This window comes from Pelodiscus sinensis, chromosome 5 (genome assembly GCF_052426305.1).
Source record: "Pelodiscus sinensis isolate ZL-2025 chromosome 5, ASM5242630v1, whole genome shotgun sequence".
Taxonomy (NCBI): Eukaryota; Metazoa; Chordata; order Testudines; family Trionychidae; genus Pelodiscus; species Pelodiscus sinensis.
In genome coordinates this window covers 50,992,115-51,019,826 of record NC_143056.1, presented here as the reverse complement: position 1 = coordinate 51,019,826, position 27,712 = coordinate 50,992,115, and the positions used below count along the sequence as shown (strand labels likewise).

The window sequence follows — 27,712 nt, the reverse complement described above, 5'->3', positions numbered from 1 at the left end:
TGTTCATAAATGTGAGAGTGTCTGTTCATCCCATTACAAGAATGTTTTTGCAGTTCTCATTAGCCACTGTTAATTCTGTTTGATTTTTACATCTTATAGTAAATATAAATAGTTATATTTACTATAAGATTAATAATTTAAATCATAGTAAATAATTCTGAGAGGAACACTGTATGGATTGGGAGTAATGATTACAATCAAAATTTTTAAAATAACTCTTAAAGCCAACTCCTTCTATCAGATAAAGTGAAAAACAAACTCACCTGAAGAAAATTAAGTTTATTTATGTGAATTAGAAAAATGAACTGTTAGAATTTGTCAAAGGGTTAATTCTGTACAATTTACAATAGTATCTATATACAAATCTTATAATAAAATACAGTACATCACACTCTTCCTGAGTCACAGTGTGTTTCTCAGCTCTGTAGATGCTTTTCTTTTCTTGTCTAAATTTTAACAAGGAAATATTATGCTCATTTTGACAGTATTTGGTTTACTGAGCTAATACTGGCACAAAAGCAAAGAAAAAAAAAGGCAATCCATCAGAAAATACTTCATAGCCATTGTATTTCAATAATTAGAATTTTGTTCTATATTAAAATATGTTCCTTGATAAAAATTACAGTTTTGTACTTTTTAAGTCTGCTGTATTTTGACTCTCACTAGTTCTATGCCCTTGAAAAGATATGTATATTAGTGTGAGTTATGTATGGATACTTAATCATTTAAAGGTCATGAAACAGATGCATCTAGATAGATAGATGTCTGAATCAGAGGCACAGTGAACCCAAACTGCAATCCTGTTCAGAATATGTAAGTTTTAACTGTCTGGCTAGCATAACAAAGTTAAATTAAAAAAGTACATCCTGAAAAGTGAGGCATTACACCAAGCAATAAGGCACCAGTTGTGCAAAAACTTACACACGCGCTTTTTGCTGTAAGCACATAAGTTCCACTGCAAGTCACTGACAAACTGGGGCCTAAGTCAAAAGGCATTGTAAAGCTGCAATTTAACGGTGAGTGCTATATTGTTGTATCTTGGACAGCTCAATAGTTTATTAGCATTTAATTAAAGCAGTCCATATTATCTTAAATGCAGTTGGATATTAGAGCTCAACAATAATTTATCTTAAGAATTAGAAGGACATTTAATATATGCAGTATGTTAAAATAGTACTTAGGAAAGACTTTGAACAGCAAGTAAACTTATGCCCCAGTTAAATCCGAAATCAGTAGTCAGAGTAACTTTTGTTTTAAACAGGCATTGCCAAAAATAATTCAGTTTATTTAATGAAAGAGAATGGCTGGCCCCTGAATATACTTAAATCATATTTCTTGTCTGTATTGATATTAGAAATGCACAGTTCTCACAGATTTTATTGTATGAATGTAAATATATAGTTTATATTACCTTTGCTAAGTTTTATTGAGAGTGCTCAGATACATTTAAAAAGTCAATTATATTTAACAGAACGCAACTCTCTAAAGAATTTTGTTTTAAAAAAACCTCTCTGGATTTCAAATAAAAACTGAACTAAGACTGAAACCAACTCTTTCCGACTAGTGTAATTAGAAATCAAACAGGACTTTTTTTTGCAATGTTATCAAAGTGCTTACAATACTTCTGAGAAGTAAAATACTTCAGAGAAAGTTGGTCTTTAGTTGAATGCTTGAACTTTTCCCAGGATTCTTTGCATGTTTAGGTGTTGTCTTGACTTTGATGCTTTCCTGATTGCCTTTTACAGCCGATTCAAGCCTTGCTTTCATAGTTGGAGAGGAAGCCATTACTTTTTTAAAAACTGATGAGTATTGTGGCCCAATCTGCATCACGTGTTGCAAAGCAAACTCATGTAGATTTCTTGCTGAGTTTGTGGCAGACCCCAAAGCATTCTCATCCAAAAGAAAGGAAATAAGAAGGGGTAAGAGGCAGGTCACCAAACAAGCACCTATGAAAATTAAAAACAATGCTTCAATATACAATATAATAATTTTTCAACATTTTCAAATTCTAATGAGTAACTAAGCTCAAATAAAAAGAGTTAACATTTTTCTGTGACCGCACGGTTAATTAGTGTGCAACTAGTCATTAAATTTTGTTCAAAATTATAGTTGTGGGGGAATACATTTTATTTTAGTTGATTCCCCACAGCCACATAAGACATTAGAAGGGCATTTGGAATTTCAGGACTTACGATGAGCTTCCTCAGCCATGGCAACAAGAACAGTTACCACCTTTATTCCTTCCTGAATGACTTGCAGTTCAGCAGAACTCTCAGGTTTTGTTTTTTCTGTTTCCTGCAGTTTCCTCACAATAGATGTTGCCAAAGAATGAATGTAAGGGTATGAAACATCTCTGTTGGGAAACTGAAAGATGGAAAGTAGCAGCTGATAGCACTTAAGCTGTACCTAAACAGGAAAAGTTACAATTTCAATACTGAATGTAAACAAAGTAACACTTAAAACTCCAAGTCAGAAAGCCATGGAATGTACAACAATTTTAAAGCTTTTATAAGAAAAAAACCTTAACAGAAAATGTGCTAAAAAACTTTTAGCTTGAAATACTCCTCTAGCTAGAAAAGTACTTACTACAGGATCTTTTGAATCAAGTGCCATTTTAAACTTCTCAATACAACGCTTCTGAAGGCACTCTATGGTAGTAACTTCTGGGCTTGTAGACAAAATAAATACTGTAATGGCAGTAAGCAGGCTGATTTCATCAAGTTCTTGTTGAGATCCATCTACTAAAGATAAAACAGTCTCATAAATTCATACTCTAAAAGTAATATTTCAAATTCGAATGCTCTAAAATGATGTAAAAAGGGCTCATGAAGCATTTTTGATGTGGCATTTTCTATATAATGTCTGAATGGAATTATACAAAGGAGAAAGCATGTCAATCTTATAATAAGAACTTTTTTCTTTTGAATGTACTGATGCAACTGTTTTCAGAAGAATCTAAAATCACTGGCAATGGATCTGGACATGGCAACAAATGAAGACATACATAGGGATGGATTTCAAGAAGCAGGCTGCAACTTGATTAAATCTGACACAAGGAAAGGGCACTACACTACTTTGTTACCATACCTACATACCAGACATTTTACATAATTTAAGCGGGGCATGAAAGGACTCCCACTAGAACGGGGAGGTAGAGTTTCCTTAGCCTACCTCTCAACTCGCTCTTCTGAGCCCTACTACCTAGCCCTCTGACACAGGTGACTGAAAAGAGGCTCTGTGCATGTGAGCATAAGGTCCATCACAAAATCCCAGATTTATTTACTTCGGGGAACTGTTCCTTTTCATCTCATTGGAAGCAGGCCGCAGATAGTGTCAAACTAATATCTTTGCTCATTACTATTACTAATTACTAAATTGTATTTAACTTAACTGTGCTCCCAGCCAGCCAGCCAGCCAACCAACCAACGTCCCCAGGCCTCTGCCAATTTGGTCCCTAATGCTATGTCTAGACTGCAGGCTTCTTTCGAAAGAGCCTCTTTCGAAAGCATCTTTTGAAAGAGCCTCTTTCGAAAGATCACGTCTAGACTGCAGGCGGATCTTTTGATAGAGGAAATCCGCTTTTTCGAAAGAGAGCACCCAGCGAGTCTGGATGCTCTCTTTCGAAGACGGCCTCTTTACATTGAAGAACGCCTTCCTTCGAAAGAGGAACTTTCGAAGGAAGGAGTTCTTCCTCGTGAAACGAGGTTTACCGCCATCGAAAGAAAAGCCGCGTTCTTTCGAAATAATTTCGAAAGAACGCGGCTTGAGTCTGGACGCAGGGGAAGTTTTTTCGGGAAAAGGCTACTTTTCCCGAAAAAACCCCTGAGTCTGGACACGGCCTAAAGGAAGAATACATTTCTTCCTGATCTCAGGTGACTGGTCAGACCCAGAGCATTTGCAATGAACAACAACAAAGCCATCAATAGGGGGTGGGGAGAATGGGAGCTGGAATGTAGCAAAAAGCAGCACCACGTGCCCTGGGTTAGGGTTTAAATTACTGAAAGAGGAAGATGACTGACCAATCAACTCCCTTTCTCCCAGGCTGACCAATAAGTGGGTAAAAACTCTGTAAGGGGATGTATTGCCTCCCCACAGCAAATATTCATCCCGAGGCTTCCCTAATCCCCACTGGTTCCATCAAGTTTTCCACTTGTTGAGGCAGGTGCATGGAATTTGATTGAAGTTATTAATAGGAACTGCAAATGTAATGGTAAAATCTTAGAGAAATATGAAAACATTCCTCGCCATTGCTGGAATTTATATTTTACAGTGGACTGAAGGTTAACAGCATTAACTATTAAGCGAAATCAACTAAAATGAGTAATGAACAGGGTTTTTTATTATTTAAGATTAGGCTTTATGAAACTTAATCATATTACATAACTGAACTACAAAATTAATGGCTGAGGTAATACAGTATTTTTGATGTAATTGAATTTTAAAGCGTTTGATACTGCCTCACAAAATCTCACGGTCACAATTTACTCAAATTGGCTAGGAGAAGAATGCTGTCATACACATTGAGCAGTAAAAATCCATAAACATGCAGTGGGGTGTTGGATAACAATATCTCAAGTTGAAAAGTGGTGTCCCAGAAGTCAGTGTTAAGATTGTATTTAACATTTTCTTCAATCACTTGGAACACAGAGTAGCTGTTTGTTAGACATTTTCAGGTAATGCTGAACTGGGAGGTGTTGTGACACCAATGAAGAAAGGAAAACTGATACCAAAAGACTTACAGAAATGAGAAGCATGGTCAGAAAATAAAATAATAATAAGATTGAAAAAAATACAAGCTAATAATGTTTCAGAAATGTAAAAGGAATTAAAATATTCCAAACTATTCGAAGAGGATAAAAAACAAAACTGTCATGTTGAGCAAGACATAGCGAAGAGGTGATAAGACAGCAAGTTACACAGGAGTCTTCGGGGAAGCAATGGAAATGAAAAAATAAAAAGGACAGTATAATGTTAGGCTGCTTGCTCAGAAGCAAAACATCACAGAGCAGAGAGGGATAACAATCCCTCTCAATATTGCTCTGAGATAACTACTCTTGAAATATTGCACTCTACTGGAAATCCTCTTGTCAGTAATAAACTGCTAACTGAAGAGATTCTGGGCAGGGGCGGGGGAAAGCATCAGAGGGCCTCAGGAATTAAATTAATCTTTTTAAATAAAATGTCTGTATGTAGTCTAAGCGTGTAATTATCTACCACACCTGCAAGCCCATGTCTAGGCTGGGTAAACAGGTCACACCTAAGAAAAATTTAAAAAATGTGTTAGCACATTTTAAGGAACACATTTTAAAACATAGAGTCATAGAATATTAGAACTGGACGGGACCTCAAGAGGTCCTCAAGTCAGTCACCTGTCCCCACGGCAGGACCAAGGACCATCTAGATCAAGGGAGAAAAATCTTTTTTAGCTTGGGGGCTGCTTACACAGAGAAAAATCAGTCAGGGGGCCGCACACAAGTGAGAACAAAAACAACCCCTTGCCCCACTAAGGGCCTCTGACTGAGAAGGACAAAGATATTCTCCACATTTCCCTCATACACCAGAGCCTTGGAGGGCCCAGGCTAGTAGATTTTGTGTGCGCCAGCCCACAGAGAGATGAAAGCCGGGGGCTTCCAGGTCTTAGGTTCCCCACTTCCGATCTAGATCATTCTTGCTAGATGTCTGTCTAACCTGCTCTTAAATATTTCCAATGATGGAGATTCCACAATCTCCTTAGGCAACTTATTGAAGTGTTTAACCCCCCTGACAGATCGGAAGTTTTTCTTAATATCCAACCTAAACCTCACTTACTGCAATTCAAGCCCATTGCTTCTTGTCCTATCATCAGAGGCAAAAGGAACAATTTTTCTCCCTCCTCTCTGTAACACCCTTTTAGGTATTTGAAAGCTGTTACGTCTTCTCTGTCTTCTCTTTTACAAATTAAACAAACCCAGTTCTTTCAGTCTTCTCTCACAAGTCATGTTTTTTAGACCTTTAATCATTTTTGTTACACTTCTCTGGACCCTCTCCAATTTCTCCACATCTCTCTTGAAACATGGTGCCCAGAACTAGACGCAATACTCCAGTTGCCTGGTAATGAGGCCTAATCAGTGCAGAGAAGAGTGGAAGAATTACTTCATATATATTGCTCACAACACTCCTGATAACATAACCTATTTGCCTACTCCACTTCCTATATACATGGCCTTTTTACCAAATGCTCTCTCCAGATGGACATACAGGAGCTCTGGTAAGAAATCAATAAATGTGGTAATGGATGACACAATCACACCCTTCAAGTTCCTGTAGATAAAACTCAAGGACAAAGAAAGTTAAGAGTTATTTAAAATGGTAACAAGATATAAATGATGAGATGAAATTAAAGAAAGAAAAATTAGGTTGAATATCATGGAAAGGTTTGCAATAATGAAATCTATTCTGCTGTGGAACAGTTTCACATAACAGATGGAAACTTTAGGGCTTGGAAAATTAGAAATGGCCAGGAAAAAACATGAGCAGTCACATACAGATACATGATATATATATTTGCAGTAACAGCTCAAGGAAGTAACGAATCAAGTTGCATGGTTTCAGCTCTATGAAATGTGTGTGCACGAAACAGAGCAACACTCCAGAGCAGGGGTGGCGAATCTTTGAGGTATTTCAAAATAAATCCATAGTGTAGACCAGGGCTTAAACATTAAGTTATATAAAAGAGTAGTTCAGTTCTTCCATCATCTCAATCTTCTAGAGCTATTTGAATTTTATCTACACCAAGCAACTTTTCACTGTCCAATTCTCACTTTTGCTTACCTGGATCCCAACAGTCAAGAACTGTGACTAAAGCACTACGAAGAAGTTCAGTCCAAGCAGTTCTGCTCTTCTCTGCTCGAGCCATAGGAGAAGACAGTATGCCCTTAAGAGCTTGTAAAGATGCAGCAACTGTCAAAGGTAACTGGCCATCTGGCAATTTCACAGCAGTTTCTCTGAGGACTCCAATAATTAAGTACAGGATAGTAGGGAGTACTGAAACACTTCCTGTGAGACAAAACAAATGCTTGCTGTGTCACTGTATAAAGCAAAACACTTAGAGCATTTGTTATTTTCTAAATCACTTTTCTTCAATTCCCTTCTTCTATTGTATGTCTAAACACTTTTCATTTCTAAAAGTTGCCTACTTATTGTAAGTCTTGGGTTCAGAAAATGTATTTAAACAGCATGTGATTTTTAATGTCAAATGTAGAGGCAGATTGGCTACTGAAAGAAATGCTTAAATCCTTTTAAGTCAGAATGTCATTTTTAGAGCCCTGTATGGATACAAAATTTGCAAATTAAACTCCAGAAGGAAATTCCACAAATAGTGCCTGAGCCTTAACAATGCCATATCTAAGGTCATTTCTCACATTCTGAAAGATGACAGTCACTGGATTGAAAGTAACAAAAGACAATTACTATCCAACATGAATCCTTACGATTGAACATGAGAGTTGGTGACTGTTTCCAGAAGGAGTTCATCATCCTTTTGCATTGGCAGGATGGTGACCATGACACAAAAGGTCAACAGTGAAGGGCAATTTTCACAGCTCATAGATGTGAAATTCGTAAAGATACGAATAGCTGTATTCATAGTCTGTATAATACCATAGGCATGAATAATATTTTACAGAAATACAGTGACAGGGCTCAGTTTCAAGGGAATTATGATTTAAAATAGATCTAACCCAGCAACGATGAAGAAAGTTTGGTTACAGGAGCATGAAGGTAAAAAATAATGAAAGGCAATAAGACAAGATAGATACATATTAGTCTAATTACATTATTTTAAAAATAATCTAACAAGGCTTGGTGACTTAAAAATTAAGTCTGGCATGAAGTTCAGATAAGAGAAACACTACCTTCCTATTTTTTGTTTCTGTAATTTACAAGATTGGACAAACATAATATGACATTTCCCTTTGGAGCACATTTTTCAGACTATATTATAAATTATGGCTGCTAAGCAATTAAAATTAATAGCTATTAATCGCGCAATTAAAAAAATTAATCTGATTAATCATGTGCGCTGCCCCTTTAAAATGCTGCGGCGGTGTTTCAAAGGGGCAGAGCAGCAGAAGCCCAGAGTCAGCTGGGGATTCTAGCTGACTCCGGCTCTATGCAGTGCTGCCTCTTGGGCGCCATGTTTCCAAAGGACAGTGACAGTGCTGCAGGAGCCCAGCATCAGCTAGAGACTCCAGCTGATCCCGGGCTCCCGTGGTCCTGCCCCTTTGAAACACTGCTGCTGCATTTCAAAGGGGCAGCTGCACTGAGCCTGGGGTCAGCTGAGGACTCCAGCTGATTCCAGATTTCTGCAGCACTGCCCCTTTGAAACACTGCCGCAGCTGAGCTGGTCCCGGGCTGCCCATTTGAAATGCCGTGGTGGTATTCCCAAGGGACAGTGCTGCACGGAGCCCGGGATGAGCTGGAATGCCCAACTGGCCCGTGCAGCGCTGCCCCTTGGAAACACCAACCTGGCATTTCAAAGGGGCAACACAGTAGGAGCCTGGGATCAGCTGGAGTCCCCAGCTGATCTCAGGCTGCATCACGCTGCTCCTTTGAAATGCCAGGGCAGTGCTTCAAAGAGGCAGGGCTGCACAGAGCCCAGGGTCAGCTGGCAACTCCAGCTGATTCCAGGCTCCTACTGTGCTGCCCCTTTGAAACATCCTGGCAGCATTTCAAAGGGGCAGCGCCACAGAAACACCTGCGATTAATGTGTTTAAAAAATAAATGCATTATGTTCTGTGTTAATCGCAGGCGTTAACACATGTTAATTGTCAGCCCTATTATAAATTCCTAAACGGAGGGTCTATAAAGAAAGTATGCAATTATCATACATATTTCTATGTGAGATAAAACATGTCTGATTACTTTATAGAAGAAAGATGAAAGAAAAGTAGAGAAAACTACTTTATCCTCTCACAGTACTGCTCCTGTATCTATGAGCTTTCTTTAAACTTTGTAGTACAATAAAACAATTGAAAAATTGTCATAGGTAAATCTCCAAGACCTTGTCCCAGAATTTATCCAGCAAAGAAAGTTACGTAGTAATGATACATTATTCTAGCCTCCTCCTCCTCCTCGTTTCATTTTATCTTCCCTTGTAGCAAAATCACTTGCTGGTATCACATCCTACCTTCAGGGGAGCAGACTGCTGGAATGTCTGAGAGGATAACCAATGCTGCAGATATCAATCTACTTCCACTCTCTGACAACAACTGAGGTTTTCCAGCTTTAACTGCAGGGCTACCAGTTACTTGAGGGTTAAGCTGGGGGAGCTGCCTCACTAGAATGCAAACACATAATTCCAGTGTTGCAAAGACTAATGATTTTCCAGGTACCAGTCCTCCTGTGTCTTTGCCTTCTCCAAATTCTGGCAAGGTCTCCTTTTCTGAAGCACCATCATCAACTATAGTGAAAAGAAAATATAAGGAGGACATTAAGCATGTATTTTTTTGTTGACAAAATCTTTGTTGTAGCAGCAGGGAATAATTTTGCATTTCTGAAACTAGTACAGCACAGTGTTAACAGTTCTCTTAGAGGACAACTGTAGTTTGAAATGAATTTTATTGGGATGCACTCACCTCAACTGAAAGTGGTATTTGTCCAGCAAGAGAAAAGGACATCGTTCTATTAAGGGTCCTTTGGGTTACAAAGAAGGGGAAAGAGGGATGGACTTACTTAAGGAATGCCTAGGGAGCCTAGGAAGAGGCCAGATAAGCTGGGGGCATTGACTACCATGTACACAGGGGAGAGGAATGTTTTATATCCCTATGCAGTCCAGAAGGAACATTCACTCTCATCAGTCACCACAGCAGTTACATTGTCTGAAGATTCCATCCTCACTGAGCATATTCCAGCTCCTCAAAGCTCCTATGTGGGACCAAACTGTGCACATGCCCCCCAGAGAACGACAGAACATGCTCTACCCTAACGCTACAGAGGCAAGGCTGGGGTTCTCATGGAATTGCTAGCCCTGGTTGCTGTGAGCTGAGATGGGGCCAGGCAATGGAACTGAAAGCATGGAGCTTCTCTCCAGTGTGCTTTCAATTACCCTCTACTTGCATTCAGGTAGCATACAGAAGTAAGCCACCTGACTCAAGTGCAGTGGGGACAAGAGCTAGACCAGAGGGAAGGAATGGAGTAGATTGGGACAAAGTGCCTGATGAGAGTTGTACTGGAAGGGAGAGGAAGACAGACAAATTACCGCTACGAGTTGAGGGAGGGGATGTGGGAAAGGTTGAGCATGGGGATGAGAAGCTACTGGAGGAAGAGAGGCCATGACTGGCTGGATAAGGACACAGGGATATACTGGGGGGAGGAGGGAACTGGGGAACGAAATAGACTTGACAAGGAATTGTGGGAGACCCCTGGGAATGGTTAGGCAAGGGGACTAGCATAAAGAGTCAGGGAGTGGGGGAAATTGGGCCAAGAGCTACGTAAGTAGAGGGACAGACTAGATTGGGAGCCCAAGGAAGGGGACTGGAAGTCAGCAGAGGAAACAAGATTGGAGGGAGAGAAATTAGATCAATCAGTGTAAATAGGGCAATGCTGTGTCAGTGCAGACAATGCATTATTACATTGCCTGTTGTCTCTCATTCTTGTCAATGTCATGGCTCCATGCTGGAGCTATGAAATTGACATAAAAAGTGGTGCAGATGTGGGGGGCCCAGCAAGAGTCTGGCTGCCCCCCCCCCAGACTCTCTGCGCCCAGCTGAGCCTGCGCTGGTTGGTAATCAGCTGCACCCCAAACCCAGCGGCTGCCCAGGTTGCCTGCTTCCCACTGCCAGCTGGGCTTCTACCTAGAGGCTCCTGGCTTGCCATGAGGAGTCCAAATACTGCACAAATGCTCCCCACCAAAGCCTGGCTCCTGGGAGGGAGCTCTGTGCCTGGAGTCTGGGTGGCTCCCAAGCTCTCACCTGGTGACTTCTGACCACTTGGGCAGCTGCTTGGGAGCCTGGGGTGTAACCTGACTTGGAGCAGGGCGTTACACATGGAGCTGAGAGCCCAAGCTCTGAATCGCCTCCTCCACCCCTGCCCCTCTTAAGTTGATGGAAGAACTCTTGGTGAGGATGCACTCCACAAACAGAGACAGTGTAGTCTGGGCAAGAACCACTACAATAATTACATTTCTAGTGACTCAGGTCTTGTGTTTTGAATATTTCTGCTATTTGTTTTAAAAATGCTTTTTCTCCCTCTTTCCAAAGTGCCTTTGTTTACTTATACCTATACATTAAGTTAACAGAAATATGATCGTATGAACACTTCTTCTATAGTTGAATTTACTAGATCTTCAACCTTATTCATCAACATAGGAGAGAAAAAGTACTGGTTAGAAATGGGCGAAGGGGCTACAGATAGTATTGATGGGTTCAATTTCTGGTTATATCACCAAATTATGTCTGACTTTGGGCAATGTAATCTCTGTTGCACTTGCTTCACTTTATTTAGTCATAAAATTCATATAACATTTGTCTCAGGTTTGCTTTTAAGGATTCAGTGTTTGCAAATCACTTTGAGCGCATAGACACAAGACAACACAAGAGCTATGTTTTACTATAATATTAAAAATTCTAAGATTCAATAACAAATCTAGAACTACAGGAATTAAAGGTCAAAATAAAAGCACATTTGGGTCCATAGTAGGGTGTCTCAAAAGTAACTGGTGAAAGAATATTTGTGGTTTCTAGGATATGCTTCAGTTTGAATTATCTCCAATAGCACGTAGTTAGACTTTTACATTCTTTTGCCCTGGTCTTACAACTTGTCCTGCATTCAGCAAGTCACAGGCTGGGCAACTTTTCATAGCAAATGTAGTACAATATACTATTACCAATATATGTAGTTACCTTTGAAAATATAAACAGTATTTTTGAACACACTATTACAATATGAAGTTTCTTTCCACTGCCAATTATAAAAAATGTTTTGGTACAAAATTCTATGCATATGTACTCTTTTTATAGGAAATAAAATTTGATTTCATTCTACACCTATAGATGGAAGAAAAACCTGTCATTTAAATATAGTGAATGTTACAGGTTGTATCTAACCCAGGAGCAAATGCGTAATTCTTCAACTGTACTCAATGCTGCTAGGAGCTGGATAAGTAACAATCACAGTTGCTTTATTTAAAACGTCTATATTTTCACACTAGGAAAAAGCTGGTACTCCTGTACTGCACTCCTGTATTGCAATTTTACAACTGACCTGATTTTCTGAAGTATCTTTAGATCAATGAGATTAGTGAGTTCTGTAGCAAGAAGAGGGCCTAAAACATAAGCCCATATATCACAGCCTGAAGCCAGGCCTCAGGCCTAAGCAACAATGGTCAAGAATAAGGCTAAGTTAAGCTGTGAGCACAAGGCAGGCTCTGCTTGCAGAACTTAGCAAGAACAGGGCTGATATCGCAGAAACACTCATACCTAAGAGTATTATGCACAGGCTATAAACACATTCCAGAGGGATGCTAACAGAGCACCTCGTTAGGATACATCTTGGTACTAAAACACTCCTCAAAGATAACAGGGACATACTGACCCAAGTTCAGGATGGGGTCAAAGATGATAGCATGATAGATAGCGATGCTCTAATCAAACCACCATGTGCAAGGTAATGTCTAGTAGCTAAGTACATCTGAGGGTGGCACTTGATGTGTCAGGAGTGATGTATAACTTGAATGCATCTGTGCATAAAAATGTATCTTAAAGGGGCTGTCCTTGTCCAGCCTCGGAGATCCCACCACTGAATGAACTGAGTCCATTGTCATGGGCATACATTCTTAGCATCCGCAAAGTCTACTCGGTACTATTACTGAGCTTCGCTTACAATAAACCTGGTCTGGTGCCTTCATCTCTTATCTGATTTTTAGGACTTTGGGGAAAGGAGGAGCTTTCAGAGTCTGCTGTGCTGGCAGTCGTGCAGATTTAGTGCAGAATTCAGGGTGAGCACATGCAGGTAGCCAAAAGGTTATCATAACTGCACAGAGAAAGATGCCTGGCAGGACACCCCATCAGTGACTTCTCAACACAACTTTTTAGCATCTTTGACAAATAAAACCACTAATCTATGAATCATAGATGAAATATGTCTGGTCACAGAAAATATACAGTAGAACAATCGAGTGTATACCTTCTGCACTTCTCCGCTTTTCTCTCACATGTTCTTGAGACGCAAAAATAACCTGTCGGACTACTTCAAGAGTGGCAAGCTGAATATCAGTTGATTCTCTGGTCAGTATGAGTCTATGGAGAACATTCAGCAACTCCACACCAAGCTCCTGTAGAAAGAGAAATGTTCTAAATCTTGATATTCACTAACTCTTTACTTACTACCCACAAGCAATGTTTTCTCTAATTTTTTCCACCCATGTGCAGAATAAATGTTGTTATAGGCAGTGAGGTATATAGATGTGCACCACCAACAGAAGCACATACTGCCTGCTATGGGTGCTGTGAATGCGCTACTACTCAGTTTGGCGGTATTTGAATCTCTTATGGGGGGCTGCCCAAGTGCTCAGCTTCCAGGGAAAACTGCCCACAGGCATCACGGATTCAGTACTTGAAAGTAAATTTTCACAATGCTTTGAAAATGTAACATGCTATACCTGAACACAAGCAACAGCTTGGATTGCACAATACAATCAGTGCCACAGAAGAGCAAACTAAAATTTATTGTACATTGAAGGATAATTGAGAGTTCACAGTCACAATATCCTGGAATTAAAACTAATAATTTCTAAATTAGCATGTTACCTGATCACCACCTATTTTAGACCTAGGCCAAGGAACATCAAGAAATGCTTGCAGAGCATGTAGGCAAGCAGTAATGTTTTCCATTGCTGCATCTGACCGAGGTGAGCAGAGGAATTCCACACTAATTCCTGTAAATAGCATGAGAAAACAAACAAAAAATGTTTTCTGAAAACATATTTCAAGTAAATTTGTAAATCAAAACAAGTAAGGTGCCAATGTGCTGATCAGACATGGAAATAGCATATGAATCTTTTATATTTCCGTGCCTCAGCAAATTAATCTCCACCCGTAAACATTTTGGACAGGGACTTGTTGCAAAAATAGGTTCTGTAACTTTTTGCTTGCTTGGGAAGAACCACAAAAAGTAGGTCAAGTTATTTTTAACAAAGAATGTAACAACAGGTGCAAGAAAACTAAACCTAAAAAACTGAGTAAGTCCAAACAAAAAGGCATGTGATATAACTCAATCTATGCTGAGATCATGCTTGGTGAACAAGAAAATGAGGGTGGAGACATTTATGCATCAAAATTGGTGTTTCAGAAATTAGGCCAAACTGATTACCAAAACAACAGAATGGGCTAATCCACCCATCTCTCCCCTCTGGCAAAGCCGGGGAGGCGCGGGACTCCGCCGCCGCTGCGGCTTTGCTCCCCGTGTCCCTGGTCTGCTGGAGACGGTCCCCACCAGACCAGGGGCACCCGGAGCAGCTTTTCTCGCCCCGGAGGTCGAGGTGGCGGGACCGCTGCGCTCTGGGCGGTCCCGCTGCCTGCGAGCTCCGGGGCGAGAAAGCCCTGTTCGTAAGTGCGGATCCGACGTAAGTCGGATCCACGTAACTCGGGGACTACCTGTATCTGAGATGATGAACAGAAGCCTCTAGGCAATAGACTAGAAATAAATAACAATCAGCTTCAAAAATCACAGAGATAGATGATGTAAATGTTGAGATATGGGTCCAATAACAAGGAAAATTCTTGTAACTACCCCATAGAATTTTTGACTTAGGATACAACTGAAAACCTCAAAATGTAACATGTGAACTCCTGACACACTGATTTACATGACAGGATGAGTTTACAGGGAAACTGTAATCATAGCTTGGAAGCTCAAAGGCTTAGTATTTTTATTTAACAAAAAGGCTGATTTTTTAGCTTATTTTGAACTTACTATGCTCACCTAAGTAGCTAAATGTGGCAAAGAAATTTAGATGAATCTTGGGCCTGCTAACCCTAGACCTGCAGGAAATAATAAAAGTTCTCTGTTGGGCCTCAGGTGCTCTACGTTTTGATGGGTTAATCAAAAGCTAATTTAAAACTGTGGAGCCTATTGTCATGCTAATTAAACAAGTGTAATTCCACAGTAACCCCAGTCAAGTCAGTAATGTCAGCTTGTATTTTCACTGTCACCAAAACAAACTGTTCCTAAACTTAAAGACTAGTAGGTTCTTGGGCATTGCAGTAAATTGGCACATGTTCTGCTTACTTTGCATTGGATTCTGATTATTCTAGGAAAAAGAAAGACAGGCAGCAATTCTGTCCCCAAGCTATAAACCAGTTCTTGCCGTAGGTACTTCCAATATATCAATTATTCACCAACACAATTAAGAGCAGACAAGCAAATATTACCAAGTATCAATAACAGTATTATTTATACTAAAATGACTGTTTAAAATCTAAATTCCAGACAGATTACATACTCATCAACCAACCCAAGATAAGATGAAATCTGTCAGTATTCACATCCTCAGGAGATTTCACTGCAGCTCTGGAGGTGGAATCTTGACACATTGTAGTTGGGGTGACAGGTCTGGAGAGATTAGTTACTCCTTCATCTGCATCTACCACAAGGAAACCTGTGCTGGTGAGCCATAATGCTGTAGCATAAAGAATTAAAGCCCAGGAGTTGTGATAATGTGGTCTCGCATTTTCAATTGTCTCTGCAGTATAGAATGCACCACCTGCAAAAAAACCCGAAGTTTTAAATAATGTGACTATTTTCAGCTGTAAATCATTTTCTCTTACAGCTTTGAGATTCTTTATTATTATAAAAGTGTTACTGTTTTATAACATTTCATGGTATTTCTTAATTGTTTAACAACCAAAGCTAACCTAGAGGATTGTTGTTGATAAATAAAATTATTAATAAAAAAGAGAGAATCAAGTACACTTCTTTTAGTCTTTTTAATTCATCTTAAAAATCTACTACTACTCCATTCCAGAGAAATCTTTATCCTATAATCAGTCACTGATCTTGTGGTAAATACCTGCAAAATTATAGTGCGCTGGTTCAGTTTAAAATACATCTTATTTGTGTAAAAGTATATACTGTGAGTTTTATAAAGTGCACATATACAAATGATATCTAACATGAATAAAAGTACATAATTGCCTTCATACCTTCAACGGGCAGTTGAGAGGCATATTCTGAAGGCAAAGTTAAGAGAGCAAAATCTTGAAGTGCAGCAAGCCAGAGTTTGCTTAGAGTCCCAAGGTCCACCTGAACTAGGTCCAGAAGTCCATTAGCTGATGAAGTTAAAGCTCCATGGTTTTCATCTGTAGAGTTTGTGATCTTCAAAATTTGCTTGTGTGTGTCACTCTGTTTTTTTTCTCTTTCAACTGCAACTATGTAAACCTGTTCAAAGAGCAACAGTCACAGATTTTTAAGGCCAAAAGGGATTACTGTGATCAATGAGTCTGACCTCCTGAATGACACAAGCCACAGAGCTTTCTTCAATCAATTCCTGCTTCAAGTCTAAGAGTTGTGGTTGAATTAGGACATATTTTCCATCAAAGCATCAAGTCTCAACTTAAAGACTTATGAGAATCCACAACCACCCTTGGTAAGTGGTTCCAACAGTTACTGACTCATTATAAAAAAATTGCATTTGGTTTCTAGTCTGAAATCATCAACTTCCAACTAATGGATCTTTTATCTTTGCTAGATTGAAGAGCCTTCTAAATATCAAATGTCTGTCCCCATTGTAATCAATTTACCGTTTCACCTTTTTGTGGAAAAGCTAAATCAATTGAGCTGCTTGAGTTTTTCCACTTTAAGTGAAGGCCCTGTGTAAATCAACATTTAACAGACTGCATAGTTATCGTGACATTAGCCCAATACCATGATTTCTCTAACAGTGGGCATAGGGAAGCAGAAATGCCTGCTTCCACTTCCCTTCTGTTGGGGAAAAAAAAAATCATGATTTTGGGCTAATTTGGCCTCCTGGGGGGAAAGGGGGAGGAGAGAGGTGAGTAAGCTTTCTGTCTAGCTGTGTGGCAGGGAAATGATCACAGCTTGTGGTGATTAGGAGTCTTGGCTGACAGTGAAAGTCAAGCCAGGGGAGACAATGCAATATTGACTGGCAAAGAGCTGTGACCAAAATGTACTGCCTGGAACACACATAGGTGTGTGAGGGAGTCATGCTCTGGCAGAGATAAAACGGGATGAATCCTGATCTCATCCCAATTATCCTGCTTGAACAGCTCCGACACCCACACCGAACACTCCTTCAGGGAGCACCACCCCATGCCTACTTTTGTTCCAAGTTGTGGATTCTGAGCTCAGCTTCCTGGTCTCACCAACAGGGTGATTCAGTGCCTTCTTGAGGCTTGTTAGTGAGAAGATGGCCCGAGGCTATGCACTGTGAACACTGCCCCACTCTCCCCTTTGTCCAGACAGACAGTAATGGGCTTAGTGTGGATTGAACTGGGTCGTGATCCCTGTCTGGGCTGGAAGGGACATCAACCTCTGGGCTCACCACCCATCAGCCTACTTATTTTCCAGGAGTAGCCACAGCCTCAGCAAGGAGGCAGAAGCTGGAATGGCCTGCTCCTGTCTCCCCATTACTGGAAAAATTACAGCAGCTGGGGAAGAGAGGAAGAATGGACTTCAGAGTCAGTATGTGAAATTCAAACATTTTCCTGCGATGTTTCCATGAAAAAACCAACACTGACACGGGGCCTAAACTATAAGACACGTGTTCCATCCTTTTAATTATTCACATGGCTCTTTTCTGTACCCATCCTAATTTATTATCATTCATCTTGAACTGTAGACATCAGAATCAGATACAGTATGCCATTAATAGTCATACCAATGCCAAACACAGAGGTAATATAACTTTTGTGTTCCTACCTGTCAGCCCTTGAGTATTCTCGGACATATTTATTCAGGCTCTGGCAACTTGAAGATATCTAACTTGACCAAGTAATTTTTCATTTGTTTCTTCCCTAATTCAGCCTCAGATTTGACCTCATTTTCACTGGCAATCAACATGTTAGCTGTCCAATTGCTACTAGCCTTTTTGGTGAAAAGTGAAATATATTGTGTGTCTACCCCTAGGCTGTGTCCAGACTCAGGGTTTTTTTTGAAAAAAGTAGCCTTTTTTCGAAAAAACTTCACCTGCGTCTAGACTGCAGCCGCGTTCTTTTGAAATTAAATCGAAAGAATGCGGCTTTTCTTTGGACGGCGGTAAACCTAATTCCACGAGGAAGAACACCTTCTTTCGAAAGTGCTCTTTCAAAAAAAGACATTCTTGAAAGCAAACAGGCTTTTTAGAAAGAGAGCATCCAGACTCACTGGGTGCTTTCTTTCGAAAAAGCGGCTTGCTTTTTCGAAAGTTCCGCGTGCAGTCTAGACGCTCTCTTTCGAAAGAGGCTTGCAATCTAGACATAGCCCTACTGAGTAATGTGCCTACCTGTCCTTGATCTTCCTCTTTTGTTTTCTAATGCATTTGCAGAATGTTTCTTGTTACCCTATAGATAGCCAGCTAGTTTAAGAACCCTTATCTCTCTTCGCGTATTTTTCCCATCTGCAACATGGGGATAAACAATACTTATTTTTTCCAACTTACATCTATGGTATCTAGACTTAGCCTTTTAAGTTTTAGTGGGAAGAGGCTGTATCTTAGTGTGACACTGTCAGACCAGGTGACAGCTCATGCCAAGGTTCCCATGCTTGGAAGGAACCCTGCCAAATACATAACTTGAGTCAGTATCACTCTTAAATGTATTAATATTAGTTAAAACAATTATCAGAATTATAAGAATGAGTTATATTTTATTCAATATTTTATTGAATTCTTCTGAGTGCTGCATGCGTTAATCTCACATCTACACCCTATATTATGAGACAACATTTAATTGGTTGTACTGTAAACCTCTACAACAGTGTAAATAACCAAATGGGTGAGAAACTTTATTTAATATGAAGTGCTGATAGCCAACAAAACTTTTGTCTTGCCGAACAAAAAATTTCCATCGAAATCGGATGGACTAGCATGGGTTGATAAAGAGGACAAAGATATTTGCCATTTTGCCCTCCTCCCCCATGAAGATGAGTCATATAAATGGAATTTCTCCTTTCAACAGAGTCTGGAGCACACAAGTGGTGGAGCTGCAAGTGTCGCTGCCAACTCACAGCAATCAGGGAAGGTCTACATGCTGTTTGCAGTTGCTACGTGTGTAGCTTTCACTGGCTAGGAACCATGGGGGAGGTACCTGCAGGCAATGGCAGAATGTGAAGCTTCAGGGTCGTGCCAGATGTGGCCGCTATTGGAAGTGGCAGTGGTGTGGGTCCAGGGCAGGCAGGGAGTCCACCAAACAGGAGTTACCTACTGTAAGTGCTCTGCATCCCCTCCTGCACCATCCCTGAACCACCTCCTACACTCAAATTACCTCCCAGAGCCTGCCCCTAACTCCTGTCCCAGCCTTCTCCGGCACTAACTCCCATCAACATCCTGCAGCCCCACCCCAACCTCCTGCCTGGACCCCCCTCCTTCGCCCCAACTAGGGATGTAAAAGGTTAACCACTAAGGGCTGGAGCAGCTCCCTACCCGCCACAGGCAGGAGTCTTCTGCAGCCCTGTAGGACCTGTGACAGACAGGGAGCACAGCCCCTCGCCCAGCCTCGCTATAAGCAGTTAACCGGTTCAACATTACGTTTAACCTGTTCACCAATTAAACAAAATTTTACATACCTAGACCCAACCTCCTCATACCTGGCCCTACCGCAGAGCCCCAATCCTCTCATTCATGGCACCCCCAGCCAGAGCTCTCACCCTCTGCCACAGCACAGTCCTCTGTCTCAGTCTGGAGCTCCCTCTTGCATCCTGAGCTCAGGGTTGGGGCACAAATTCAGGAAGACAGACAGCCCTTAAAAGACCAGAGAATCTGGCAAACCAGAGCAGCATAAAGGGGACTTCTGAGAGGAAATTAAAAGCAGTGGATCTCAAACGTTTTATATCAGTGACCCCTTTCAGGCAGCAAGACTTTGCGTGCAATCCCCCTTATAAATTAAAAACACATTTTTTTATATTTAACATCATTTTAAATGCTAAATTTATAATCTAAGATTTCAAATGAATTCCTGTTTCTCACCGCTTTTAAATTAACATTAAAATATATTTTATTGAATTATTGTTATAAGCAAAAAAGTGGTTTTAAAAATAGAGACTGTTTAATATTGGGGGAGAAGGGAGAAGAAAACTTGGTCGATACCAACTGAATTAACTGCAAGCTTAACACCCCATTATTACCTTTTCTCCTGCATTGCTACTCAGTGGTGCTGCTTTCAAAGCTTCCCATTTCTGAAGGCAGCACAACTGCCAGTTGTTCAAATGAGCCAATATGTACCAACTCACTGAGATCACACATACGTCAGAACTCAACTTGCAGACAGTCACAAAATGCAAAATGTATTCACTTTGCCTGAGACATGTTCACCTACATAGCCTACTTGTGACAAATTAAATGCCAGTTACAGAATTTACAGCTTCACTGATGAATGATGTATATTCAACATAGATCGCTGAAGTGGACATCCATAAGTATCCAAGCCATCTAAATTTAAAACTGATATGGAATTAGTATGGAATATTAATATGTTCTATGCAAGCAGCTTGCTAGTTATTTCATTATGTATTATAAGGTCAACTACAGTTGAAGAACAAGTCTACTATTCTATAAAGTTCAAAATGGTCTTCTGTGATCACATTTAATTTTCATTTTAAAGTATGTTTTGCTTCTATCAAAATTGGATATGCCTGTGTCCCTGCATTTGGTTGTGTGTAAATTCAGTAGAGCAGGAGATCCCAAACTTTTTGACACGGGGACCAGTAAATCCATTCACGAGCTTTTGGAGGACCGGTAACATTCATTTGCATATTTGCATATTCATTAATCAAATGATGAATATTCAAATAAGTTGTTTCTGGTCCTCCCAAAGCCCCCAGTGCCAGCGTTAGCAAAGCTTTTGATACGGTCACCCACAATATTCTTGCCAGCAAGTTATGGGAATATGGATTGGATAAAATGGATAGAAAGTTGGCTAATACAGGGTTTCCCAAACTTTTTACTTTAGTTGGAACCCGTTTTTTTTCAGTATTGTTTTTTGCAGGCCAAAAATATAAACGCATATTAAAAAAGAATGAAAAATGAATACATTTTCAGTGTTTCACCTGGCTGTATCCTCCGCCCAGCCTGGGTCAGGGCTTGGGGGACCCGGTGCCGTATGGGCACTCCAGGAGGCGGGAGCAGGAGCAGATTGGGGGTAGGGTATCTGTCTAGGAGGGAAGATGCAAGGAGGGGCAGGGTTGCTAGGTGTCTGGTTTTGTACCGGTATTTGGGGGTTTTGTCCGGAAACAAATTGAGAAATTACTAGAAATATAAAATGTCTGATATTTTCTACTTAGGTAAGTTTTAATATAATTAGGTGTATCAGTCCTTAGCTGCGAATTGCCTGGCTGGTAGATGTGCTCATGCTGCCTGAGTGTGTCTACCTGCCAGGCAGTTCGCAACTACTGGAGGGAGGGGCAAAATGGAATCCCTGGCCAGACTCATTCATCTGCCAGGGTCTGCATGGGCTTGGGTCAGTCCCGCTGCCCCCCCTTCTCCTCCTGATCTCCCCAGTCCAGCTCTGCTGCCCCCATCCAGCCCTGGTTCTCCCATCCTCCTCCTCCTAATCTCCCCCGGACAGCCTCCCACCCTCCGTCCAGCCTGGTTCCGCCGCCTGCCCTCCCTGATCTCTGCTGGATAGCCCCGCTGCCCGCAACCCTGCTTCTGCCGCCCGGCCGCCTGCCCCGATCTCCACGGGACAGCCCCGCTATCCTCAACTCTGCTTCCGCCGCCCACCCACCCAGATCTCTGCGGGACACCCGTGCTACCCCCAACCCTGCTTCCACTGCCTGCCCACCTGCCTCCCCCATCTCCGCGGGACAGCCTTGCTGCCCCCAACTCTGCTTCCCGGCAGCCAGTCCCCCCCGCACCCTCCCAGCACGCCTCGCTCTGCTCCCCTCCCGGCAGCCACGCTGAGGTCCGGTACCGGGCCATGGCCCGTAGTTTGGGAAACGCTGCAGTAGAGAATAGCAAACTTGTAGTCACTGTAATTTGTACAAAGTTATTTCATTATGCCTGAAAGAGCAGCTCAATACTTTAATTTTACAGTTACCAAGAGTCCTGTCATAAATCTAAATTACTAACCTCTGCCCATGCTTTGAGTACAGCCAATATCTCCATAGTTGAGGCACTTTCATTGTACAGCTGACTTTGTGCTTCTTTTCCAGCTTGTACTTTCGTCAAGGATGAGATGAGCAATTGATGAACCCTTCGAAGGTCATTAAAGTCACTGACTACACCACTTGCTATCCAAGCACTGCAAACCTAGCAATGCACAATAGAAAATGTGATCACTTGAACAAAAAAAACAATTTAAATAGTTGAGTTTTATTTGTAAAGTTATTAAATAAGCTTTCCCCCCAGTCTGGTATAGTATAAACTTTAAAAACAACAAATGGTCTGGTAGGACTTTATAGATTAACAAAACATGACAATGGTATCATGAGCTTTCATAGGCACAGCTCACTTCTTCAGATGACTGCAGTATTGAGTTTAGGATGTGCAGACCCAAAATAAACAGGGGAGAAGGGAAGGAAAAAAAATGGAAGGGGGAGGCAAATAAGGAACAAAGGGTAAGAAAATATTAAAGGGAAAACCAAATAGGCAGAACTGGCATAGTTAGTATAGTTAGTCTCAAATTAAAAACAATGATGAGTATCACTAATTTAGGGCCAATCACATGAAGGATGTCACAATTATCCCTTTCCCTAGGAAAAAAAAGGAAATTCAAAGTTTAAAGTTATTGAAGTCACTGTAATTTGTACAAAGTTATTTCATTATGCCTAAAATATGTGCTAAAATATTAAACACACTATTAAGTTAATATATACAATATAATTCTTCATTATCGTTATGTTATAATATAACCATATAATTATGATTAATGCATAACAGTGTTTGGAGTTCCAGATTAAAATGAACTTTTAAAACATTTGGATTTTTTCATTTTTTTCCCTGCTAGAGTTGTAAAGTTTTAAAATTTAACCTTAACTTAATTTTCTGGATTGATAGTGCTTCTTTTGAAAATAAATATAAACTATAGTCACGTTTTTACTCTTCAGTTAACTCCAATTTAACAAAATTTTAATCTGTGTTTTACTCTGCACTGATTAGGACACAACTGGAGTACTATTGTGTCCAATTTTACCTCATATTTCAGGAAAGATGTGGACAAACTGGAGAAAGTCCAAAGAGAACCAACAAAAATTGTGACAGATCGGGCAGGAGAAAACTTGTTGTTCTTCGCCTCTGAGGATAGGACAAGAAGCAATGGGCTCAAATTGCAGCAAGGGAGGTTTAAGATGGACATTAGAAAAAACTTCCTATCAGGGTGGTTAAGTCCTGGAATACACTGCCTGTGGAATCTGGGCAATATCCATTATTGGAGCTTTTAAGAGCAGGTCAGACAAAGACCTGTAAGGGATGGTCTAGAGAGAATGCTTGGTCCTGCCATGCGTATTGGGGCTGAACTAGATGATCTCTCAAGGTTCCTTACAGTCCTGTGATACTATTTTATGTAAGATGGGTCACGTAAGGTGTCACTGGAAAAGTTATGCTTTGTTGAATAGAATTATCCTTTGTATGCATGTATCATTTATATATCTGAAGTTATAAATATTAAGTATCTGTACTTCAAATTTAGTTATACCCGGGTAACACACAGTAGACAAGATACTTTCAGACTAGACATCTGGTTGGGAAGGGCCTATTCAGAGCAGAGAGTCAGTAGGGAAAATAACAGATCTTAAGAGATGCTTATCTCCCACCACCTTAAGAGATGCTTATCTCCTGAGAATACTCCAAATATCTTGAAAGTAATAGCTGCTCTGACTCTACAACAGGGATGGGGAACATATGGGCTGCAGACCGGATCCAACCTGGAGCTTGCCTAGATCTGGCCCATGAGGCTTGGGGCACTCTCACGTGTGGCTGGAGCATGAGCGGCTGACTCCCCACGGCAAGGATGGGGAGCCCTGAACCTCGCAGGCAAGAGTCATGGGCCTCAACCAGTCTGCGAGTTCTGCCTAGGAGGAATGGAGGGGGAGGAGAAAGGGCTGGGGAAATAGCAGTGCAGGGAGTTATGTCCCTGTGCTCACAGGCTCCATCCCTGTAGCTCCCACTGGAGCAACAGCCAAAGGAAGTAGTGGGAGGTAGTGGAGTCTGCAGAGCCACCTGTACTCCTCCTGAAGCTTCACCACTTAGGTGCCCCAATCCCCCGCCCCTTCCCACACTCTCTCTCCTGCCCAGACCCTGCTTCTGCACCCTACTTCCTTGCTCAAACCCTGCACCCCACACTGGCTCCTGCACCCTATTCCCACCCTGATCCTGCACTTTGGAAGCCCCTTCCCACATTGAATCCTCCTTTTTTGGCACTCCCCCCCCCCAAATCTACTAGCCCTGGGCTCCCGGAAGAGTCTGGCCCTGGAGGGAAGACAGTCCTGAATCTCAGGAGTCCCTCTCACTCCTTGTGAGGCTGGAGCATGAGGGAAGGGAAGCAAGTGTCTCTCTCTCTTCCCATCCTTCTTACTTGGAGGGTAGCTCAGTAAAGGTTTTTGTTTTGTTTTGTGCTTCTCACTTATGTGTGGGCTCCCAACTGATTTTTCTGTGGGTCAGAAACCCCCGATCCAAAAAAGGTTCTCACCCCCACACTCTATAAGAACATGTGACCAGAACACGTGATTCTGGACTCCATCTTAGGATGGCAGTATTTTTCCCACAAACCCATCTGGAAACTAAGTTTATAAACAAAGGTTTCCTTCCATATGCTAACACTAAACAAGGCTGGGAGTGATGTCATCTGTTGTTCTTCACCCCCACATAAGTGGCTCTGGAACACCTGAGGAACAAAGACTGAACTGGGGGAAGTGCTGGACCCAGGCTTGTAGACTGCTAAAATATACTTTTTTCTACCCTTTTAATATTTTTTAGCGTGCTACTAATGCAAGAGATCTACAGAGTTAATTCTTCTGAATGATTTAGCTTTAGCAGAAATATGGTAGTTGAAAAGTTAAGATTTATTTCTTGATATTTTTCAAGATGTGTATTGTGTAAGGCTTTGTAGTTAGCTTGACATGCATTTGGGGGACCATTACATAATTGAAACAAGTAAGCACAATCTGAAAACCTTCCACCAACTGAATTTTAGACTTCCACAAAACTAAAAGTGCCATATTTCCTGTACCTAACTGCAGTGTTCCAGCTGTTCCTGGTTGTTTCAGGATTTGGTCCAAGAAAATGTCACTCTTCTCTAATGCATATTTATGGGCCACCCCCATATTTCTTCCAATCAGATACAGGCACCCACAGAAATCTTAGGATATCAAACCCAACTCTGGGCAAGGGGTTGAACATCTGGACCATTTTGGTGCCAAAAGGGTAAATAGACCCAGGGATAAGGGAAGTCAAGGCTGCTGCAGCCGTCACTGACAGAGCCTGCTCTGGAGGGTAACCTGATTCTCTTGAGGTCAGAAACCAAATACTTAACTCTATTCTATCTTTATATTTCTATCATGCTTCTTTTTATGTTGTTTAAATCTTGCTTTTAGGTATCTCATACTCCACGTGCTCCAAGGCTTTTCAAGAAAGGGAAGCTAGTCCTTCCATGCCCAACCTTTGGGGAAAATAAGATCCTGTGGGTATGAAATGCTTAGATAACTAGTATCTGTATACTTAGATAAGTTTTAGTTTGGTTTTGTTAATGCCATCTGTGGAAGCAATTCAGTTAATCTGGGTACGTTTACACTTATAAAATGAGGTTTAAGGGTAATTTAGAAAGAAGGGTTTTCTTTCGAAATAACTGCGTCTAGACAGCGTTTCTTTTTTCAAAATAGGGCATTTCGAAATAGTGCCCAGATGCGATTATGCAAATGAAGCACGGGAAATTCAAATTCGCACTTCATTTGCAATTTCACTCAGCTGCATTTGCACTCCTCTCTCGAAAGAGGAATGCAGTGTAGACATACCCTCTGTGTTCTTAGTTCCATATTCTTTGTGGTTTTTGTAATCGTTATTCCCGTGGCAATAAAATTGATTTTCATTGCATTTCCAAATATGAAGTATTACTGTCAATCGACTGCAGACCCTCACAAAGGAGAATCTTATGGTTCTACCCACTTGTAACCTGGGACAGAGAGGATGAACTTAGAATCTCTGTTCAGATTGGCGAGCTGTACTCACCTAAATTGCAGTATAGCTCCTTCTCAAGCTATAGGCTAAAGGGATTCCTAATCTGTGTATGGAAGTGCTGGGGATTCCAAGCAATGCGTGTCTTCAGAATCTGCAGTCTGCTTGTATCAGCTATGGTTAGAATTTGCCGATTCACATCCTATCTGTGTAGTATCTTAGATTTAGTTTGCAATTTTATTTATTTACTAGGTAATCTGCTTTGATTTGTTTGTTATAATCACTTAACACCTCTTGTAACTAATTAATTTTATGTTTTAATCTAGTGAACTTGGAGTGAAGTGCATAGGAATCTTAGCTCAAAGAAGCTGCTGCACTGGGGAGTGGAGAGGGTGGGGAAATACTATGATATTACCCCGTACAACTCCCTCTGAAGTACAAGATGATAGAATTTTGGGTTTATGATCTGGAGTGTGCCAGAGGAACTGAGAGATACCTTAGCTTCAGCCTTTCTACTGTTAGTTCGTGCTGTAACTGCAGCTGGGTATGTTTCTACTTGTCTGTATGCAGCACAGTGTGAGAGGGAGCCCAGGCTGGTGGATCAGAGGGCTCTGTGGTATCCTAGAACCTGTCACAGGTATTTCTCATGTTTCAAAGATACATCGCATCAACCTTAAATTTTTTGAAGCCAGATTCACCAGTACACTCTGGTTACTGTACCCAAATGTGCAAACCAATCACAGCATGCAGGAAGCTCTCTTCAGAGCCTAAGCCTCCTTCCTGAGACCTCCACTTTTCCAACACACACACACTTCTTCCTCCCTCCTGTTCCCCAATTTTGCTCTGCATTAGCATTTTGCTAAGTGTTAATATCTTATATTGGACCGACAGCCAACCTACACGGAGCTCTTTTTCGGGTCTAAGAAAGGTACTTCAAGCACCACAGTGCACAAAACAGAACAGATTGTTTATTATAGATAGTTAGCATATATTCTAATGGACTATTCAAGGTAGAATGACCTGTCAGCACCTCCGCAGCACTCCTCCTGCCATCACTGCTGAATCAATCCAGTGCAATTGTCAGTTTTGGAAAGTAAGTTGTTTGAATAATGGTAATTTTTTGGCATTTTTCTTCATAAATGATAATCTTCAAAACAGGGCTAAGTCTTTTGGCCTTAAAAAAAACTCCAACAACTATGCATCTGTCCATCACACAGAGGCATTTAATTTTTAGAATGTGTCTCACATTAAACACTTACCTGACATGCTTTTGCTGTGACATCGGGTGGAGTTTCTGGAGCAAAGGCGGGTCGAAGAGCAGCTCCAACCTAGAGAGAAATTATTCAGCACTTAGCAAAATAATGTCCTTTTTCAATTTTCCTCATAAATAGTAAATTTCCCTTTTATCCATAGGTGCTG

General features: G+C 41.0%; 1 protein-coding gene across 13 annotated transcripts in view; it reads right to left on the bottom strand.

Annotated features, from left to right (window-relative positions):
* Nucleotides 1-264: 264 nt before the first annotated feature.
* Nucleotides 265-27,712, bottom strand: part of HEATR5A (HEAT repeat containing 5A) — a 125,651-nt gene continuing 98,203 nt past the window's right edge. For 11 of the 13 annotated variants that reach the window (XM_075926962.2, XM_075926964.2, XM_075926967.2 and 8 more), the window contains 11 exons: nucleotides 27,553-27,621; nucleotides 22,256-22,435; nucleotides 16,179-16,413; nucleotides 15,491-15,739; nucleotides 13,785-13,912; nucleotides 13,162-13,309; nucleotides 9,167-9,439; nucleotides 6,811-7,035; nucleotides 2,587-2,741; nucleotides 2,193-2,406; nucleotides 265-1,946 (listed from right to left, as the gene is read on the bottom strand). In XM_075926962.2, the coding sequence (XP_075783077.2) occupies nucleotides 1,642-1,946; nucleotides 2,193-2,406; nucleotides 2,587-2,741; nucleotides 6,811-7,035; nucleotides 9,167-9,439; nucleotides 13,162-13,309; nucleotides 13,785-13,912; nucleotides 15,491-15,739; nucleotides 16,179-16,413; nucleotides 22,256-22,435; nucleotides 27,553-27,621 (2,181 nt within the window). In that variant the 3' untranslated portion in view covers nucleotides 265-1,641. The remainder of the gene's footprint in view (nucleotides 1,947-2,192; nucleotides 2,407-2,586; nucleotides 2,742-6,810; nucleotides 7,036-9,166; nucleotides 9,440-13,161; nucleotides 13,310-13,784; nucleotides 13,913-15,490; nucleotides 15,740-16,178; nucleotides 16,414-22,255; nucleotides 22,436-27,552; nucleotides 27,622-27,712) is intronic. The other 2 variants (XM_006116364.5, XM_075926969.2) reach the window with 1 other exon arrangement.